The sequence below is a fragment of the Gymnoscopelus braueri genome (genome assembly GCF_963280865.1).
Source record: "Gymnoscopelus braueri genome assembly, chromosome: 23".
Lineage (NCBI taxonomy): Eukaryota > Metazoa > Chordata > Actinopteri > Myctophiformes > Myctophidae > Gymnoscopelus > Gymnoscopelus braueri.
Window position 1 is genome coordinate 19,080,199 of NC_137625.1, and position 18,306 is coordinate 19,098,504.

At 51.2% G+C, this 18,306-nt stretch overlaps 1 protein-coding gene across 1 annotated transcript; it reads right to left on the reverse strand.

Annotated features, from left to right (window-relative positions):
* Positions 1 to 2,043: 2,043 nt before the first annotated feature.
* On the reverse strand, positions 2,044 to 15,594 carry LOC308079583 (E3 ubiquitin-protein ligase HUWE1-like; the record flags this gene model as incomplete). The annotated part of the gene is made up of 2 exons (XM_080421131.1): positions 2,044 to 8,006; positions 8,103 to 15,594. 2 exons carry the CDS (start codon positions 15,592 to 15,594, stop codon positions 2,044 to 2,046), a joined length of 13,455 nt encoding a protein of 4,484 aa, XP_080277257.1.
* Positions 15,595 to 18,306: the final 2,712 nt, after the last annotated feature.

The window sequence follows — 18,306 nt, forward strand, 5'->3', positions numbered from 1 at the left end:
TGCTTATTATTAAGCGTCTTTGGGTTTGTTTTTCAGGAAAGACGGTTGTAAATATTGGTACATTTTTTTATAGCTTGTCATAAAGTGTAGTTACTTATTTGGGCTTCCTTCCTAAATGTTGTTCCTAAATGTTGTTTGGGAACCGGTGGTTCCCAAAATTTTTCATGTCAGGGACCCCCAAAATATTGTGTGACAGCGATCTGCATACAAGATTTGTGATGTTAAAATGGGGTTGATTGGACAATGCATAATCTCCACCTCCCAGCCTTCCGGCCTGACGGAGCTAACGACCTTGCTAAGGAGTTAGATGAGTAGATCAACTGTATTAATGGCTTAACTACAGTAAGTGAGGAGTTTATGTTGCCTTGGTTTGGGTTCTAGGTTGATGACTATACAGTATTCATTGTCTCTTCATTCATTGGTGGTCTTCAGGAGAATCTGGACAGATATGGTAGGCCCCACCAGTTACAGCAGAAAGTGACAGATGTCATTTTCCAGAGATATCACCTCTCCATTTTCGGGGGGAAATTTGCTTCTGTAAACTAAATTGTTGCTACTTTCTGTTGCATACACGTCATTTGGCAAAACCCACTTAACGGCATGTTCCATTCACATTACCACTATCTCAAGGCTGGGTCAGCAATTTAATATCCAAAAATACTCCTTGCAAAAAAATACTTTTCAAAGTGTATTTCTATGAATGTAAGTTCTTCTTTCTTTTCCCCATACAAGACTTATGAGGTCAAAACTTTGAAACAAGAAAAAGTCAACATTGTCCGTATTATAACCATACTGTTCGCACACACAAAACCTTTTTCTGTTTTTACACACCGAGAAAAAAAAATAAGAATCAACATAATAAACTCTCAAACCTTTTGTACAGAATGGAGAAAATGTCTTTTATATTAGTCCATGTTTTTAATCCTCTGAATGAGCTCCTGTGTTTTGTCATTAACCACATTAACCCTAGTGTCTCAATTTTGGGCAAGTCATTATAGAAAAAAAGACAATTTCAAGTCATTGTGTGATGCAGTCGATTTGATGGCATGTATTTGTTACATATGGGATTTGCTTTCATTAGTTTTTACTCAATTCATGTATTGTAGTGCATAATAATCCAAATAAATGGGCTAAATAATTGGGCTAAGAAAAAAAAAAAAATCTGAATTTTCAGCCTAAGTAAGTGACTACTACTTCACTCTGTCCAGAAGACTACAGGTTAAACTGTTCACTCTCCAGAAAACTTGCACAATTTAAGCCATGCAGAACCCGCCTGCACCATGATGAGTAGGGTGAAGGTACTGTCTGGCAAACAGTACCAGAGCATCAGTCTCGATCCAGGCTTTTCTATCCCTGATGACTTCAAACTTTAACGGAGCATCAGGTCTCAATCCAGTTACTATACGTCTGAACAAAAAAAAAAGCGATATGAACTGTAACAGGACTACAGTTAAAGACATGGATATAGACATGTTCAGATTCTGTTGACATTTTGTAGTGCCATCTCTGATACGTGCTGCTTTTTTATCGTATTTCACAACGTTCACTTTACTTGCCACCACTGTAGCCACTTGGCTATGTGAAAATATATTGCCTTTTTTTCCATTTTGTATCTGTATTACATACTGTTGATGAAGCTTTAAATACAATAATGCATTAACGCTGCAACCATCCGTAAAGTTTGTTTAGGTGATAATAAACACCTTGAATTTTGAACCTCATCAACTACCATAACACTGAAGTAACTCTTCTGTACAGTATATAGTGGATAGTATATGTGTGCATGTGGCACTTGTGTGTACATGTAGGTTTATGGGTTGTTGGTATGAATGTGTCAAGAGTAAGCAAGTCTAATTCAGGTGTTTGCCAGACCCAAGGGGTCGGCCTACATGAGGCTTTGACCCATTTCGTCCATACATGGGCATAAAAGTATGTCCATCTTGTCCCTTTTTTGACCATATATGGACACATTCTGGGTCTGGCAGAACCAGGTCTCCTGGTCTTGTTTGAATGCATGTATGTGTGTTGAGAGTCTCTCAGTGTTTAAGCCAGTCCGAATCCCTCTGAGCATTCCTGAATGGCCAACAGCAGCATATGTCTCAGCTTTTCATAGTTCTCATAGGCTGGGAGGTCCAGCTGGTTAAAGCAGGTATGAGCAGATGGCAGACGGTCAGTGGAGCGGTCATCGCGGTGGATCTGGAACTTCTGGATGCCATTCATGCCCTCCAGAGAAACGAAACCCTGCAGGGGAACCTTGGACGTCCCTGTAACAAACTGTAGGAACTTGGCCCGGTCTGCCTGGTCGAAGGAACGTAAGGCCCTCCAGAACCACTGAATCTGAATGGAGCCGGACTGGTATTTGTGGTACTCTGTGTTGGTTTTGAGGTCTTCGATGTCAATGGTGGGCAGGCCAGAAATGAGCAACTCCAGCTCCTGCTCTGTGAAGATTGAGATCAGCCTCTTGGGAATTATCTCATAAAAGCCCTCTAGGAAGGCAGCCATCTGCTTACGGATGGCACCTGTCATCTTCATCTGGCAGACAAGGTGTACATATTCTTTCTTGTTTTCCTCTGTGACAAGGATGTTGGTTCCATTCGGCTTGAGATCCCTCACTTCACACACCCCAAACTCCTGGACTTCTGTGCTGAATGTCAGCTCATACCCCAACGTGGACACATCATTCTCCAGCAGGTACACCAGGCCCTGGAAGAATGGGTAGTCCTCGCTCTCCATGTCTGTGTACCTGACACTCTTGCCCAGGATGTGATTGTAGAAGCTGCGTGTGAAGTAGCACTCGAGGAGCCGGTTGTCATAGACTGCCTTGGCCACCACGCGGCCTACAAACTTGAAGTAGCTGAGATGGTTGGCGTTGCAGTGAGAGGAGGGGTTGATGGTGTTGGTGACGCGGTCACCTGGTGAGGTGCAGAACAGGGCGTACATAGGGTTGAACATCTCCCTGGAGATGATCAAGTACCACTCCCTCAGCAGGCCACCGGCATCCTGGCCCTCTTCTCCTTCAAACACAATGTACAGACGGTTCTTCATATCCTCTAGGCTCTTGCGGTGCAGCTCCCTGTAGGAGTCCTCAAACACCTGGTCTCTCCTGACGTGCATGGGCATGTCCTCCTTCCTCAGGCCCTCATCTAGACGCTCAAGCGCCTGGCGGAAATACTTTCTCTTGACATCGAAGTCAAGGATGCGAATGTGGTCGACCAGCACAGCAAAAGGCCCGTCAGCCAGGTGAGTGGAGGACTGGCGCAGGATTTGGTTAAGTACGGTGCGGTGTGTTTCGGCAAAGCGGAGGAATTTCTGGGTGTCAGGGGTCAGGTTGGAGATGTGCATGGAGGAGGGCTCTCTGGAAAAGAAGGGGTCCAGGGAGGAGGATGTGGCAGGGGTGAGGGGTGCTGGGGACAGCGGTGGAGGTATGTCCTTGATATGGGACAGCTGACTCTCCCGGGTGTCCCTCACCAGGGGTTTGCTCTCCAGTTCTGTGGCATGAACCAAGAAGAAGGCCTCCACTGCTGGCTGGAGAACCAGCACAGCATGCTGGTCATGGGACTCTTCCAACTCTTTCAGGGACTCCCCGAGCATGTCCCACAGTTCATCTAAAAGCAACTGCTCACTCAGCAGAGGGAGGTCTGGGAGCCTCTCCTCACTCTCGGACTGACTGTTGCATTCTTCATCCAAAGGTGGAGGGTCCTGCTGCAGAGGGGACGGCTGGTCCACATCCATGGGAGAGTCATCATTCTGTGCTGCCTGGATCTCTGACACTGACTGTACCTCCAACGTGGCAGTGCCAGCAGGGGGGGCATGGGGAGCCGCCAAGGAAGATCCTGCAATGGTGACGGAAGAGGCATAGGTGGTGGGTGGTGGGGCCTGCTGGAGCTGGCGTGCCTGTTGGCCCTCTCTCACCATCTGGATGATGGTATCGGCCTCTGCCTCTAACTGACGCACCACAGCCTGGATTCTGTCGCCGGAACCTAGTATGGTGGAGCCTGAGTGTCCCGTCTCCTTGGCCTTCTTGTTTACACAGCATGTATCCTCGCGGAGTTGGATGATAACCTGCAGCATGCGCAGAAAGAACTTCTGCGTGGAGCTCTTGGAGGTCAGGGAGCTCATGCAGGGCAGCTGCAGCTCGCGCCCCTCCAGGGTCCGCTTTTGAGCTCCCACGATCACTACACTCTCTGCCCCATCAAACCTGCTGGTCATCTTTCCCTTGAACTTTGCGGAAAAGGAGGTGTCCTCTGGAGGGGCATCAGGGGACTGGGGATCAGCCTGCGCCCGTCTCTGCTGCTCCAAGGTGTATTCTCTAAGCTCTGCCAATAATGTGCCAATCTGTTTGCAGAGAGTGTATCCGAGATGTCTGGCTCCACTGAGTAGTAGTCTGATCACTGTGTCTCTAGTCACTCCATCTCTCCTGGACAGCTGAAGCAGGATGCTGGCAGCATCTTCTAGACCCTCCTCTGAACACGAGTGAGACGTTAATACCTCCACAGAGAGTTGTAGTTGTTTCTCAGTGAGTCCAGTGGAGGCCATCTTGGCATCACTCTCAGTGTTGCTAGAAATATCGCTCTTCTTCCCTGTGGAGTTGACTCCAGTGGGTGTGGGTATAGACAGTGTTGTAGATGAAGAGGTCTGGGAGGTTGCTAGGCCAGACTCTAAGGATGAGCCCTGTGCTCCAACTCCCACCGAGTCCCCTGAGCCTCCTGCAGCAGCCTGGAAAGAGCCAGCCGCAGCTAGACCCTGGGTGGCAGCCATGGCTGTGGCCACTGTGGCAGCAGAGCTGATGGTGGTTGTGCTGGGATTGGCAGCCAGTGGGGTAGGGTGGCCAGTGGGCACCTCACTGGCCTTGTTGTCGGGCAGGGCAACAGAGATGAGGGAGAGCAGCCTCAGCAGCTTCTCTGTAAGCAGGGAGCTGCGTCGTATGACGGGGTGGGAAAGCATATTCATCAGTTGGCCAAGCGGAGAGGCCTCCAAGCTGAACTGGGCCCCCTCAGCCTCAGAATTACCCCCCAGAGGTACCATCTTTGCCAACGCTTTGCCCTTGCGGCTGACATTCATGTTGTCCAGCTTGACCAGCAAATCCCAGAAGTCGGTGGAGATGCCCAAGGAATGGGGTGTAACTGTACATGAGCCCAGGGAGTTCTGGGTGTTTGAGAGGTTGGTGCTCGGGTTGTTCTGTGATCCTGACCGTGAACTCCCACCTCCCCCAGAGGAGCCTGAGCACAGGTGAGAGTCCAGGTCCAAAGAGGACAATGAAAGATCCTTACAGCACTGCTGCGTGAATTGGCTGGGGAACACCTTAGCCAGTTGGATGAGTGTGTCCAGTACGTGTCGACAGACCACTGGAGCAGCCTGAGGGTGAATGTGCACAGTGGAAACTCCATTCCCAGCACACGTGACCCCTGCCGATGCCCCAGACATTCCTCCTCCTCCTCCTAATACTCTTGGTCCTGCTGAGCCTCCTGCAGAGTGGCGGTCAGCGTACTTCCTACTGGACGCTCGCTGAATCTGGAAAATGTTCATGCGGCAGCCCAGGGCTGCGTCCATGGAAACCGAGAGCCAGGAGAGCTGGCTAGAGCTGCGACACTCCATTCTGTTCAGCAGCTCCAAGGAGGAAGATGACGATGAGGAGGAGGACAAAGATGAGGACGAGGAGGAGGAGGAGAGGGAAGATATGGCAGTGGCCAAGCCTTTCGGTCCGCACCCCCCCTGGGTGCTCCTCTTGCCCCGTGCCCCATCTTCAAGGCGCAACGTCTCCATGAACACATCGCTCTCGCTGCTGCGCTGCAAGATGGAGAGCAGGCTGCGGATCATCCAGCCACGAGTCTGCAAGTGGGTGCACAGGTTCCGGAGCACACGGTGCAAGCAACTGGTGTTCAGCTTGGGCTCATCCACAAACAGCAGCACCAGTAGACAGGACAAGGCCTCGTGATCCAGCAACAGCCGGCCATGCAGACGTAAAGAGTCCACGCTGGAACTGGATGGTCTACTGTGGTTGGTTCTTCCTCTCTGCACAGCCAGCCGGGTGTACTGAATACGGCGGTTGGTGCCTAATCGGCTGGTGAAGGCTGGAGAGCGTAGTATGGCTGACAGGGCTGAGGACGAGCTGTGACCAAACAGCCTCTCATGCATCACCTGCCTCTGGCGGCGCTCCTGTTCTCTGCGTAGTGCGGCCGCCTCTGTGGCGATGTCCGGGGGCATCACGGCCAGCACACTGTCCTCCATGTCCTCCAGGACACTGCGCCGGAGCTCCGAGGGCAGCGTCTGGATGAAGGTTACCGGGTCCAGAGGAGCGTCTCCCTGGAGAATCTGTTGGGAGAGCACCCTGCGCTGCTGCTCTGCCCGCTGCTGGGCCAACACCTCATTCTGGATGGCTGGAGGCAAGGCTGCCAGGAACTCAGGGCTAACGTCCGTGACCCCTGGCCCTTCCAGTACAGATGAGGCAGGGGAAAGGGAGGGTGGCCTGATGCCAAGCTGATTCTGCAGGACTTCACGACGGATATCCTCAGGAAGTGCTGCCAGGAAGGATGGGTCCACGCCCTCTGGCAAACAAATGCCTGCCAGTGGGTCCTCCCCCTCATTGCTAGTGGATGGGAGGGGCTCCCCTTGGATGACCTGGGATTGGCTGTCAGCACTGTCTCTCCTGGACAGCGTTTCCCCGGGAGATGAGCCAGAGCTGGAGCCTGTTTCTTCATCTGTCTGCCGGTGTGTCAGCCCACTCTCTCCACTGCCAGACAGCTCCTGGGACAGCTGGGTGGTTTGGGCAGTGTTGGGCGTGGCTTCTTCCTGTGTAGCAGAGGCAGGGCTGCTGGTATCCATGGGTGACCACTGTAACTGACACTCACCAACTGCTGCAGGCTCTGAGGCCACCACAAAGCCTGGACTTTGGGAGGCTTCCCTGATTCCATCAAACGCTCCTACACCTTCTCTCTCACCGATTGTGGGCACTGCAGATATGTCCATCTGGGACACCTCTGCTTCGTTTCTGGGCCCATCAACTGCCGACAAGGGTGGAAGGTCCACTCCAACTAGAATGTCTGGTGAACTGGCACTTAACTCAGCCAGCAGCAGTTCAGCGATTGGCTGGTGGACCTCCTGGCTGATGGCTGTCTCCAGGGAGACCAGGGCCTGTTCATGGGGAGAAAGGGTGGTGGAGAATGGGGGAGTGGTGAGGATGTCCCTGGGCAGGTCCAGACACAACACCGGACCACCCTGGGCCTGCTCGCCCTCTGCAGTGCTCTCTGTGCCATTAACCGTCACAAGTCCAGAACCCTGCAGTATTTGTTCCCTAACCTCCTCTGCTCCACTGGCGCTGCTCTCATTCTGCTTGGCCTCCTCCTCCTCCGCTAACTGCCTCCTCCTCTTCTCCCTACACTCTTCCAGCTCCTCGTCACGCAGACTCTCCAGGTGCTGCAGGATGGGCACCTTCACCACTGCTACACAGTCATGCATACTCTCGGCATCCAACACTTTACACTCGTCTGTCCATCTTGTTAAGGCAGTCGGTATACTAGAGAGGTTGGCTGCTTGTCCACTTGTGCTGCTCTGCTCAGGGAAGATGTCATTAAGAGGACATTCATTTTGAGCACAGGTGATGATGTGCACATCCTCAAGAAGGCGGGTTTGGCCACGGGACGGTCCCAGAGAGCTGGACAGCTGCAGGAGGTCCGCTGCAGTGCCGGGACCCAGTAATCTCTGTAGGATGAGTGGGGGGTTGGGCAGGCGGTTGCTGGTGAAATGGCGCATTGCACGCTGGCTCCGGCCAATGATGCCTTGTGGCAGGCGGCTGCTAGTGCTCACAGAGGCCAGGCTGAGGGAGCCTTGGTTGGGAGACCGCAGCATCAGCGGGTGTGAACTGGGGATACATTCCCTAGAAGGGTCGTCTGCAGTGTGGTAGTAGCTGTCTACCTCTATAATAAGATCATCTTCCCTATTATTGTACCTGTGAAAGATGGACTGGGGTGGGGCGTTGATGTCAGGAAAGTCCTCATACGGCTCCATTTCTGAACCTTCATCATCATCATCATCATCTTCATCATCCTGATCCTCTTCCTCATCTTCCTCTCCCTCCTCCTGGCTGTCTTCATCATCGTTGCTACCACTGGAATCTTCCTCCTGTGAGTGCTCCTCATCCTCTGGCTCCAGGATGTTCATAGAGTCTTCGTGGTTGGCCTGTAGAGTGGAGGCCTGGCTAATATTGGAAGGAGCCTGATCCATCATCATATCTTCCTGCGATTCATCCTCACCGCTGCGTCCCAGCATCACACCACCATCTCTCTCCAACAATTCATCAATCAGATCAACAAACTCATCCTCCACCTGCATGTCCTGTGTGCTGAGCACCTCAGGCTGGCCAGCAATGACCACCGTGTCTCCCTCTGCCTCTCCTTCCATCAGATCACTGTCTGTACCTTGCACCCGGTGGCTGCCCTCCATTGGCTCTGCCTCGCAAGACTCCCCATGGTTTTGTGTATTGCTGTTACTGTCCCTGGTGGAGCCCACTGTGTTAAGTTCGGCCCTGGTCTTGCTGGAGCCTCCCTTTCCACCAAACAGACTGCTATCCTGCAGAATGCGGGACAGGGTTTCCAGGGGCTTCAGGGCTGCATTAACCGTCTCGACCATGTTGGGACTAGACAGATCCAGGCTGTGAGGTACGCGGGCCAGGTCATTGACCAGGCCTTTCTTGAAGAAGAGGCGGATGATATTATTCATGCCATTGTGCTGCGTCTTGGCAGCCGTTGTGTTGTAGAAGCTAGAGGTGGAAGGACACGACTCCATGATGGTACTGATGATGCACAACACTGCCTGCAGTCTGGCATGTTTTTCAGTGCCTTCTGTCATAGCTAGTGCCCGACTGAGTGCAGCCTTCACCTCATTGACCAAGGCCACCTGAACATCAGTAGTGCCTGTGCTGGCAGCAGCCAGGCTTGCCAGGAAGAGGTGGGCCTCTGCTGGAGTGTTCTTGTCCTCAGAATTCTGGGTAACGGGCAACAGGTGGTCCATCACAAAGGCCAGGACACTACAGTCCTCCTTGATGAGCTCAGACTGTCCAGCAGTGTAGCAGTAGGAGGTGATGAGGGTGGCGATGCCCACATAGGAGCGCACAAGCTCAGCCAGCAATCTAAGGATTTTGGAGGTGGGCATCAGAGGTTTGCTGGCCTTAGCTGCTTTAGCTTCCTCTGAGCTGGCACCTTTATCTCCTTCCTGCTCCTTCTCTTCCCGCATATCCTCTGGTGCAGAGGTTTCACCCTGTGGTGTGCCGCTGCCCTGCTCAGTGAGTCTGTACTGCTGGTAGTCATCATCCCCAACATCTTGTAGGATCTGGCATGAGTCCTGGCCATCAGACACTGACACTGCTTGCTCCTCTGGCTCTTCGGGGGCATGGTAGGCAGCCAGAGCATTGAGCATGTCATAGATGACCTCTTTGATGGTGTCAGGAAAGGGGGGCACAGGGGACGGTTTGAGTGGGGTGGTTTTCACCAGCTGTACAGCATTTGGCCCCTTGATCTGCAGGTTCTCAAACTCATCATCAGAGACTGTTCCAGCTCCAAGGGTTGCAGGTAGAGCGATACGGACACAGTTGTTGGCCGTGTCAGTTAAGTATTCTGGGTTGCGACAGGCAGCCGGGCCAAGGACACGCAGGATGTAATTGATCTCCTTACTACCTGACAACATACCTGATGCGGTGCTGCCAGCTCCACTGGTCACTGTAGACCTCACCACCTTCTCCATGGTGTGCCTAAGTGTGGCTGGGTCCTCTATGATGTGTCTGAACAGCAGTGTCACCAGTGAGATGAAACCTTCAAAGCGTGAGTCTTGCGTCAGCCCAAAGATCATTTGTGTGCTCTTCAGCTCAGCAAACATCATGGCATAGTCGTGGGTACGTGTCAGGCGCAGGCAGAGACGTAAGGTGGCGTGGAGTGCGGCCGGGTCCACAGGCACGCTGATCATACTGACACAGGCTCTGATGAGGACGGTGGTCATGTCCTCTGTCAGGCCTTGGACCACAATATCAACCTGTGGCTGGTCTGGATCCAGGGAGGTGGCAGGAGTGGAGGAAGTAGGTGGCACAGATGAAGCCTCCTTCAGCTGGCTGGAATTGTCTTTCGAAGCTCCCATCTCTACTGTCATCCAACCTGAATCTGGGTCAGGTTGGGTGTCCTCTCCTTTGCTCCTCTCTCCGTCGTCTTTCTCGGACTGAGTGTTGATACCCAATTTGGCAGGATTGGGTACACACGGTACTCTCTGGACGGTGAGCATCACTGGCCTCCTGTTACCTGTCTCCTCATTCACCTGCACCATGGTGTTGAATTGCACTGTGTATCTCCTACGTCCAGCTGTGATGCGGACACAGCTCGCCCCGCTCTTCCAGGCTGAGTCAATGGTATTATTGTTGGAAGTGCTGTAGCTGCTCCAGCGGCCAGAACGGTCGTCGAACCATTGCCAGCTGTTACCATTAGGCTGCAAGAGTTTGTTCATTTGTGCTCTGCGCTTGGAGGAGATGGCCATCTTCTCGTAGAAGTCAATAATCAACAGCACTGGGGTGATCCATTTGGGTGTCTGTATGTCCTTCTGTTCTTTGGCAGCCTGCAGACAGGGCTGTACCACCTCCAGCAGCTTAATCAGCAAATTGAGAATCCCACTGTTCTCCACCACTCTGGCACACGACAGCTTCAGCTCCTCTAAGAGCAAGGTGAGCAGCAAAATTCTAGTTTCAAGTTTGGAGGCCTGGGGCAGTGTGGCCATCTGCCTGGTCCACTCAGTCACCGTCTTTGTGTCGCTGGTGGTTAGAGGCACGGCAGCCTTGATCAGGGCATCTGTCGCATTCCACACCTGGTCAATGACCTGGCTGAGGATGAGGTCTCGGTACTCCGGGCCACTCCTCTTGATGGCCGTCATCAGCAGGTCACATATACGATAGATGGTGATGGGAAGCTCGTCCAACAGGTGGAGGCAGCCGGGCAGCATGGAGTCAGTGAAGGATTGCAACTCTTGTGGGTCCAGGGGCTCAGCCTCCATGAAGTGTTCCAAACGGCGTGCTTCCTCCTCCCTGGCTTGCCTGTCTTCCTGCTCACATCGCCGGGTAACTTCCTCAGAGTTGTCAGAGGACGGCTCCGTGCTAGTCTCTTGTCCCAGTGACATAGCGATGGCCCTCATCATCTGGTCCTCTTCAGACACGGTCAAGTCACTGACAGCTACACTGAGAATGGGTGGAGGGTGTGTCAGCAGGTACTCAGTTGCCTGCTCCATGGTGCTGGTGTTGACCAGGGCCTCCGTGGCATGCTCCCTTGAGAAACCCATATCCATCAGCTGCTGGACTTGCTGCTGGTGGACCTGTGGGTGCCTCCCTCTTCTTCTTCCTCTCCCTCCTTGTATGAGCTGGGCCTGGTTGACCGGGACCGGCACCTCTCTATAGAGGGTGGAGCTGGTGGAGTCATCAGTAAGCCCTCCCATTGCTCCTTCGTCCAGCACCATCCCAGCCACTGCTATTCCCGCTTCCGATGGTGCAACTACCCGGGGGGCCCCGCTGCTGGGGGCAGCGGGACCCGATGTGGTCCCTTCCTCATCTGGATGGACCGTGCCCTCCCTCTCCTTGGCCAGGCGATGCTGGATGAGAGACTGCCCTCTCAGGATATGGCAGAGGATAGCCAGCATGGATTCAGCCATCCGGCCTCCATACACTTTCAGAGGTTTGCGGTTCCACAGGCTGCGGATGCAGTTGAATGCAGCCTTTTGGGTCACAACGAGGAACTGCAGGGCACTAAACTGGGGCGTGGTCGGGGTGACACCAGGCGCCTTAGCTGGAAGGGAGTGGGGAGAGTCCAGCATAGTGATGGGGTTCACCATCTTCTCCACCAGCATCAACCAGGCGTCCAGGAACTCCCCTGTGCCATCTGGCAGATCAGTATGTTCCAGACTCTCAGAAACAGGCACCTTATCACCCATGGACAAGGCCCAATTAAATGTCTCGAACAGGGCATCATGTCCACCGGAGCAGAAGAACTTCTGCAGCATCAGATGGTAAGGGTACTTTCTCTCATCAAATAGCATCGGAGATGTGAAGCCCACAGAGCAGATGAAGAAAGTCAGCCTAAATCGAGGAGTGGGCGTGTAGGTTGGGGGCTGCCAACTCAGGCCCTTGGTGAGGAGCTTGGTGAGGGAGGAGGCAGTGGCGTGGGCAGCAGTTGTGGGGGCCGTGCCCGTGCTGGTGACATGGTGAGAACGGCGCTGTCGCACTGGGGAGCCCACGCACAGCTTGACGAGTAGGCCAAAGAGCTCCGCCAGAGCCCTACCGAGACGGGACGAGGCAGAAAGCAGTGGTTTAATCTGTTTGATGCGAGTGGCCAAGGCTGGGGTGATTTTGCACTTGGCCTTGGGGTTGGTGGCAATGGGTCCATCAGTCTCCATTGGGGAAAGCGTGTCACCGTCTAGCCCCATGCCTTCCAGCAGGACCCCAGCAGATGAATCGACAGACACTGTCCCAAACTCAGTTCTCCTAGAGTCAGAGGATGTGCATGTTGCAGAGTTGCCAGATTGCTTCTCTTCCTTGGGCACAAGTTTTTGCATGTCAGCCTGGCCAAATTCGCAGCCTGGAGGCAGACTGTTGGGTGTGCAGAGAGCGAGTAGCACCGTGCTCTCCCACACTAGAGAACAGTAGAGCTGGCTGAGCTTGTTGAGGACACTCAAGCCAAGCTGAGACCCCCACTGGTTCACTGAGATTGACCTGATCTCACTGTGGCCCACCCTGCAAGTATAGGCAAACATGAAGATGTAGGCATGCGCTGCTGTGACTGCATGCAGCAGGGGTGTGGCATGGGCAGACAGCGTGGCATCAGTGACATGACCGGCAGTGGCTAGCTCTCTGAGCAGCACAGAACCTCCAGGCGCCTCAATGGGCTGATGGAGAGGCTCCAGGGCTGACAGGATTCTGTCCAACTGGCAAAGACCCTCCTGGAGAACCTTGGGTTCATGAGCCAGGGTCAGGATGGACTTGCAGACATTTGCCACAGCCTGGCAGGCAGCTGAGGTGGGAAAGTCTATGGGTAGGTTAGGCAGACTCAAGATAGAAACCAATGGAAGCAATCCCTTCTGGTTAACAAACTCCTGACAGTGGTCATCTGTAGTGTTGGTGTTGAGAATGGACTCTACAAATTTCATAACATTCAGGATATAATCCATAAGAGGAATGGGTATGCGCTCCTCAGTTCCGACCACCAGTTCAAGTGGCACTGACTGTCTGTTGCTCTCCGGGTCCCCCTGTTGCTGGCTGAAAGTGTGGAGAGCCTCCTCCTCATCTTCGTCCTCACTGGATGCCTCCTCAGTAGCGTGGCTAGAGCATACCGGGGGTGCCGCAACTGTGCTGTCCACCTTCTGGATGGATGGCTTCTGGCAAAAGTACTCTGGGGCTCGGCCCAGGTTACAAATCTCCTCCAGCAGCTTGATGATGGCAGTGGTGGCGTCGGTCTTCAGAGTGGGCTGGTGCCTCATCAGGTCGCCCACAGCGCTCCCCAGGTTTGATGCAGTGTCACCTAATGGGTCGCGGGTGCGACGTCGCCGCATGGCCGGCAGATAGTCAGGGGACAGCAACACCTTGAAGAGGCGCTCAAAGGGCTGGCACTGAACGAAGGAGTGCAGACCTCTCGCATTCAGACACAGGGCACTGAACACATTGGGCAGATAAGCCAGCACCTCGCGGGTTGCAGGAACGTCTTTGATGAGAAGGGCATGCAGAATGACATCAGTGAGACCATTATCCTGGAGGGAGGAGAGCAGGGACGGCTCCTGGAACACAAACACAGTAACAACATCTGTCGCCAATAGGAAGAGTGAAGGGCCATAATACTCTGGATTACTGATGATGTGCTTGAGTGAGGTAGGCAAGGACCCATCCATCGCATTGCGGATACCATCAGAAAAGGAAGGATCCTGAATAGCTTTCTTTAAGAAGGTTAGCATTGACTTCAACAGAGCCGCCCTCTGGGGGCTACACTGCATGCCTGTGCGACGCGTGTTAGCAGTGCTGCTCTGCACTCTGTGGTTCACCTCTGGTCTGGAACCAGAGTACGTGGAAAGGCTAGCGCTGCTCTCCATAACTTCTGACATTTGCATGTCTGTGTCCATGTCTTCAGACTCCACAGCTGCACTCGGCCTCTGGATCTTTGGCTCGATGACAAAGGGGCACTCTTTTCTTGACAGGTCCACTTCATGCTCCAGACGGCAGATAAAGATGGTAAGGCCACTGTGGGACTGAAAGGCAGCCATGTCCAGGTTAGTGATGAGGTCCACTACTCTCACTGCCCGCGTCACAAAGGTGATCTGGTCCTGCCCATCCCCTAGGAACTTGATCACTTTAAGTAGGGCTTCTATCATGCTACAGGATACTAAAGCTTCTCCTCCTTCATCAAAGGTGGCCAGGTGGTACAGGAAGGAGAAGAGTGCTGTGGCAAACTGGTGCGGGTAGGGTTCCATCATGGGGTCTATCATGACTTGTATACAGTTGCGCACCAACACAGGCAAGAAGCCATGATAGGAGGCAGTGCCAGTACAGTCGATAATGTTGGACAGTTTTTGTGTCTTTCCCAGATAGACGATGGAAGTTAAAGTGCGCAAAGCTGCTGCCTTTATATCCACAAGCTGTTTGTCTGTTATTTGCAGCACATCCACAAGCTCCCCGATTAAGCCATTGTATAGAATACTGTTGGCTGGCTCCTGCAGTGCATTCAAATACACCAGTATAGAGATGGCATGCAGTCGGGCCTGCACAGCCTGCAACCTCTTCTTGTGATTTGAGAAGCCGTGGGCCAATCGGATGTGTGTGAACAGCTGGGTCTGCTTGTCTTTAGGGATGTTGTACATTACCGTCAACGACTCCATGATCTCAGATGGACTCTCTGACATTTTGTCAAGCTGCTCAATGTGAATATATTGTAGAGTATTGCTACTGGTTTGCTTCGTCTCTCCTTTGACCTCAGGGCCCGGTTCAGCATAGAACTCAAAGTGCAGTGTGGTGGCACTGGGGGGGTATGTCACAGGCAGGTCCCTGCAGCACTCCGCTAGACCAAAGCCATTCTCTTTTCCACCCCAGCTTTCTGCAAGGTGTTGCAGGCGGTCCAGTAGAGGGGTCCTCTTGTCAGAATCCAGTCTGGTGATGTATTTGGAGCGCTTGCTGAACACATAGAGCAAGTTCAGCACAGACAGGACCACCTGCATGTCACATGATGCTAGCAAGGTAGTTAAGTGCTCTATGGAACTGTAGAGGTGTCTGGAGAAGCTGTACTCGATGAGCAGTGCTGTGAAATTGAGCACAGCCAGCAGAAGGGCTTTGAGCTTCCCATTGTCTGGCCGGTCACACACCAGCCACCAAGACATGTTCTCTACAGTTTGGCCTGCGTCGCACAGAATGCCATCGAAGCGGTCCAGTAGGTCCACCCAATGGTACAGCTCACACTTGCCAATATTCCAGGTCTTGATATGCTGCAGTTCGAACAGCAGTTGTTCATCGTTGCATGCTTTAAGCTTCTCTATAAGGGTCCTGCAGTCGGCAGGAGCTTCGGTGGGGTTTTTCTTTAATTTACTTCTGTCAACTTTCATGATTGCTACTTTCTATTTGACGCTTAGCAAGTAACTCTCTTCTGCCCAATGCCAACGCACACAACCTATGCACTGAGCAATTCCTTAAAGGAGCTACGGTATTTATGTAACAATTGTTTCTGTGGCAACACATTTGTTTATCTTCATAAGAATCCAAATATGGTAACTGTAGCTGCCTACTACATTTGAAATCACATTTGCAAGAATCCAAGCAAGTTTGCCATTATCTGCAGGTTCACCACTTAAGTCCTTACTCTTCATCTTATGCAATGCAAGTCGGGAACGATGCAAATTGGAAGTGCATGCCCCACCCGGTAATGCAATATCCCTTGTACCTGTTGTCAGAGTACCTGTTGTACTCGTCTGTCTGTGTCCCTTTTGTGCCCATATATGGAGATCTCTGTATCTGTCTGCCTGTGTCCCTTTTATGCCCATATATGGAGATGTCTGTATCTGTCTGTCCATGTCCCTTTTATGCCTATATATGGAGAGCCATGTCATCAGTATCATGCTCATTTATGGGCATGACCATATACGGGCATAGCGGTCCGATCTGTGGCTCTATAGTCTGGACAACCAGATCTCCATAGGATATGCCTATATATGGGCATCGGACGGACGAGATACGTGATCGTGCATTTATTTATTTGCAAGATAGCCTTTAATAACATGCTGAAAATAGAGACACTAAGCCACCATGCCGGTGGGAGCCCACGCACAGCTTGATGTGCAGGCCGAAGAGCTCGGCCAGAGAGAGCACTGCTTAGACGAGGCAGAAAGCAGTGGTTTAATCAGTTTTATGCGGGTGGACACTGGACATGGCTGGGGTGATGTTGGACTTGGCCTTGGGGTTGGGGTTGGTGGCAGGCGTGGGAAAAGTGTGTTACTGTCCGTCCAACCTCATGCCTTCCAGCAGGACCCACCCAGCAGATGAATCCACAGCTGTCTCAGACTCAGGTCTCCTGAAGTCAAATATTGTTCTTACTCCACCACAATTATTTGAAAGCTTTAGTTACTGGTTACTTTGTAGATTTAGAATATTATTACAAAACATACAACTTCAGCCCTATGCATTGTCAGCTTGTAGATCTACTATTTTCAAAAGTTTTATACATTTGAAAACTTGTGAAATGGGACATTCAGCATAATGAGTACTTTATACTTTTGGTACTTCAAGTACATTTTGATACCAATACTTTTGTCTGTCTGTCTGTCTGTCTGTCTGTCTATCTGTCTGTCTGTCTGTCTGTCTGTCTGTCTGTCTGTCTGTCTGTCTGTCTGTCTGTCTGTCTCTCTCTCTCTCTCTCTCTCTCTCTCTCTCTCTCTCTCTCTCTCTCTCTCTCTCTCTCTCTCTCTCTCTCTCTCTCTCTCTCTCTCTCTCTCTCTGTCTGTCTGTCTGTCTGTCTGTCTGTCTGTCTCTCTCTCTCTCTCTCTCTCTCTCTCTCTCTCTCTCTCTCTCTCTCTCTCTCTCTCTCTCTCTCTCTCTCTCTCTCTCTCTCTCTCTCTCTCTCTCTCTCTCCCTACGCAGTACGCACACAATCTAGCTAGCAAGCACGCGCTACGTGTATAACAACATACGTTTCCGTGGCAACGACGTTGTTTGTCTTCGCAAGAATCCCAAGCCTACTAAATGTGAAGGGTTTTAATCGCTGAACAAAGAGGTAATTCTTTCAGTTAGTTATACTACTGTTTTGAGATATAGCCTATTGCCCTTACACACCTGTTTGAAAGTTAGGCTTCGTCATATTGTATTCTGTAGCGTTGTAAACCTTGAACCCTACTCCAGCATGCATATTCTATATCCTACGTTGTGAGTAAGTAGGCTACTCAGATATTTTACTTAAGTAAAAGTATCAATACCACAATGTAAAAATACTCTAGCTGTTACAAGTAAAATGCCTGTGTTCAAAATATTACTTGAGTAAAATTACAAAAGTATTGGCATCAAAACATAAAGTACCAAATGTAAAATTACTAAAATATTTGAAAATAGCAGATCTACAAGCTCACAACATGTTGAGATGCGACGCATTGTGAGCTTGTAGATCTACTATTTTCTAAAGTTTTCAAATAATTGTAGCGGAGTAAAAGTAGCCTACAATATTTGCCTTTGAGATGTAGTGGAGTAGAAGTAAAAGTACTGAAAACTGGAAACACTCCAGTAAAGTCAAAATACCTCAAAGTACTTAAGTAAATGTACTTAGTTTACTATGCCGAGATGTGACGCATTGTGAGCTTGTAGATCTGCTATTTTCAAATGGCCGAAATATATATAGGGCTGAAGTGGTTAGAGTGTTTTGTAATAATAATCAGTGAAAAGTACAATATTTTCCTCTGAGATGTAGTGGAGTAGAAGTAAAAGTACTGAAAACTGTAAACACTCCAGTAAAGTAAAAAAATACCTCAAAATTGTAGCCTACAGCATTGGTTCTCAAAGTGGGGTCCAGGGACCCCCAGGGGTCCTTGAGGGAGTTCCAGGGGGTCCCCAGCTAAATGATAGATTAGGCACCAAATGGACCCTTATGGGTCTGTAACTCTGAGAGTGTACAAATGGAACCAAATGGGTCCATTTGGTTCCATTTGTACACTCTCAGAGTTAAATTGACATAAAATGTACAATAAAAATTGCGGTCCAAGTGATAGAAATGCCATTAAATGGGGGTCTGTAGCCCTAATGCATGTCAAACTGGGGGTCCTTGAAATTAAAATGGT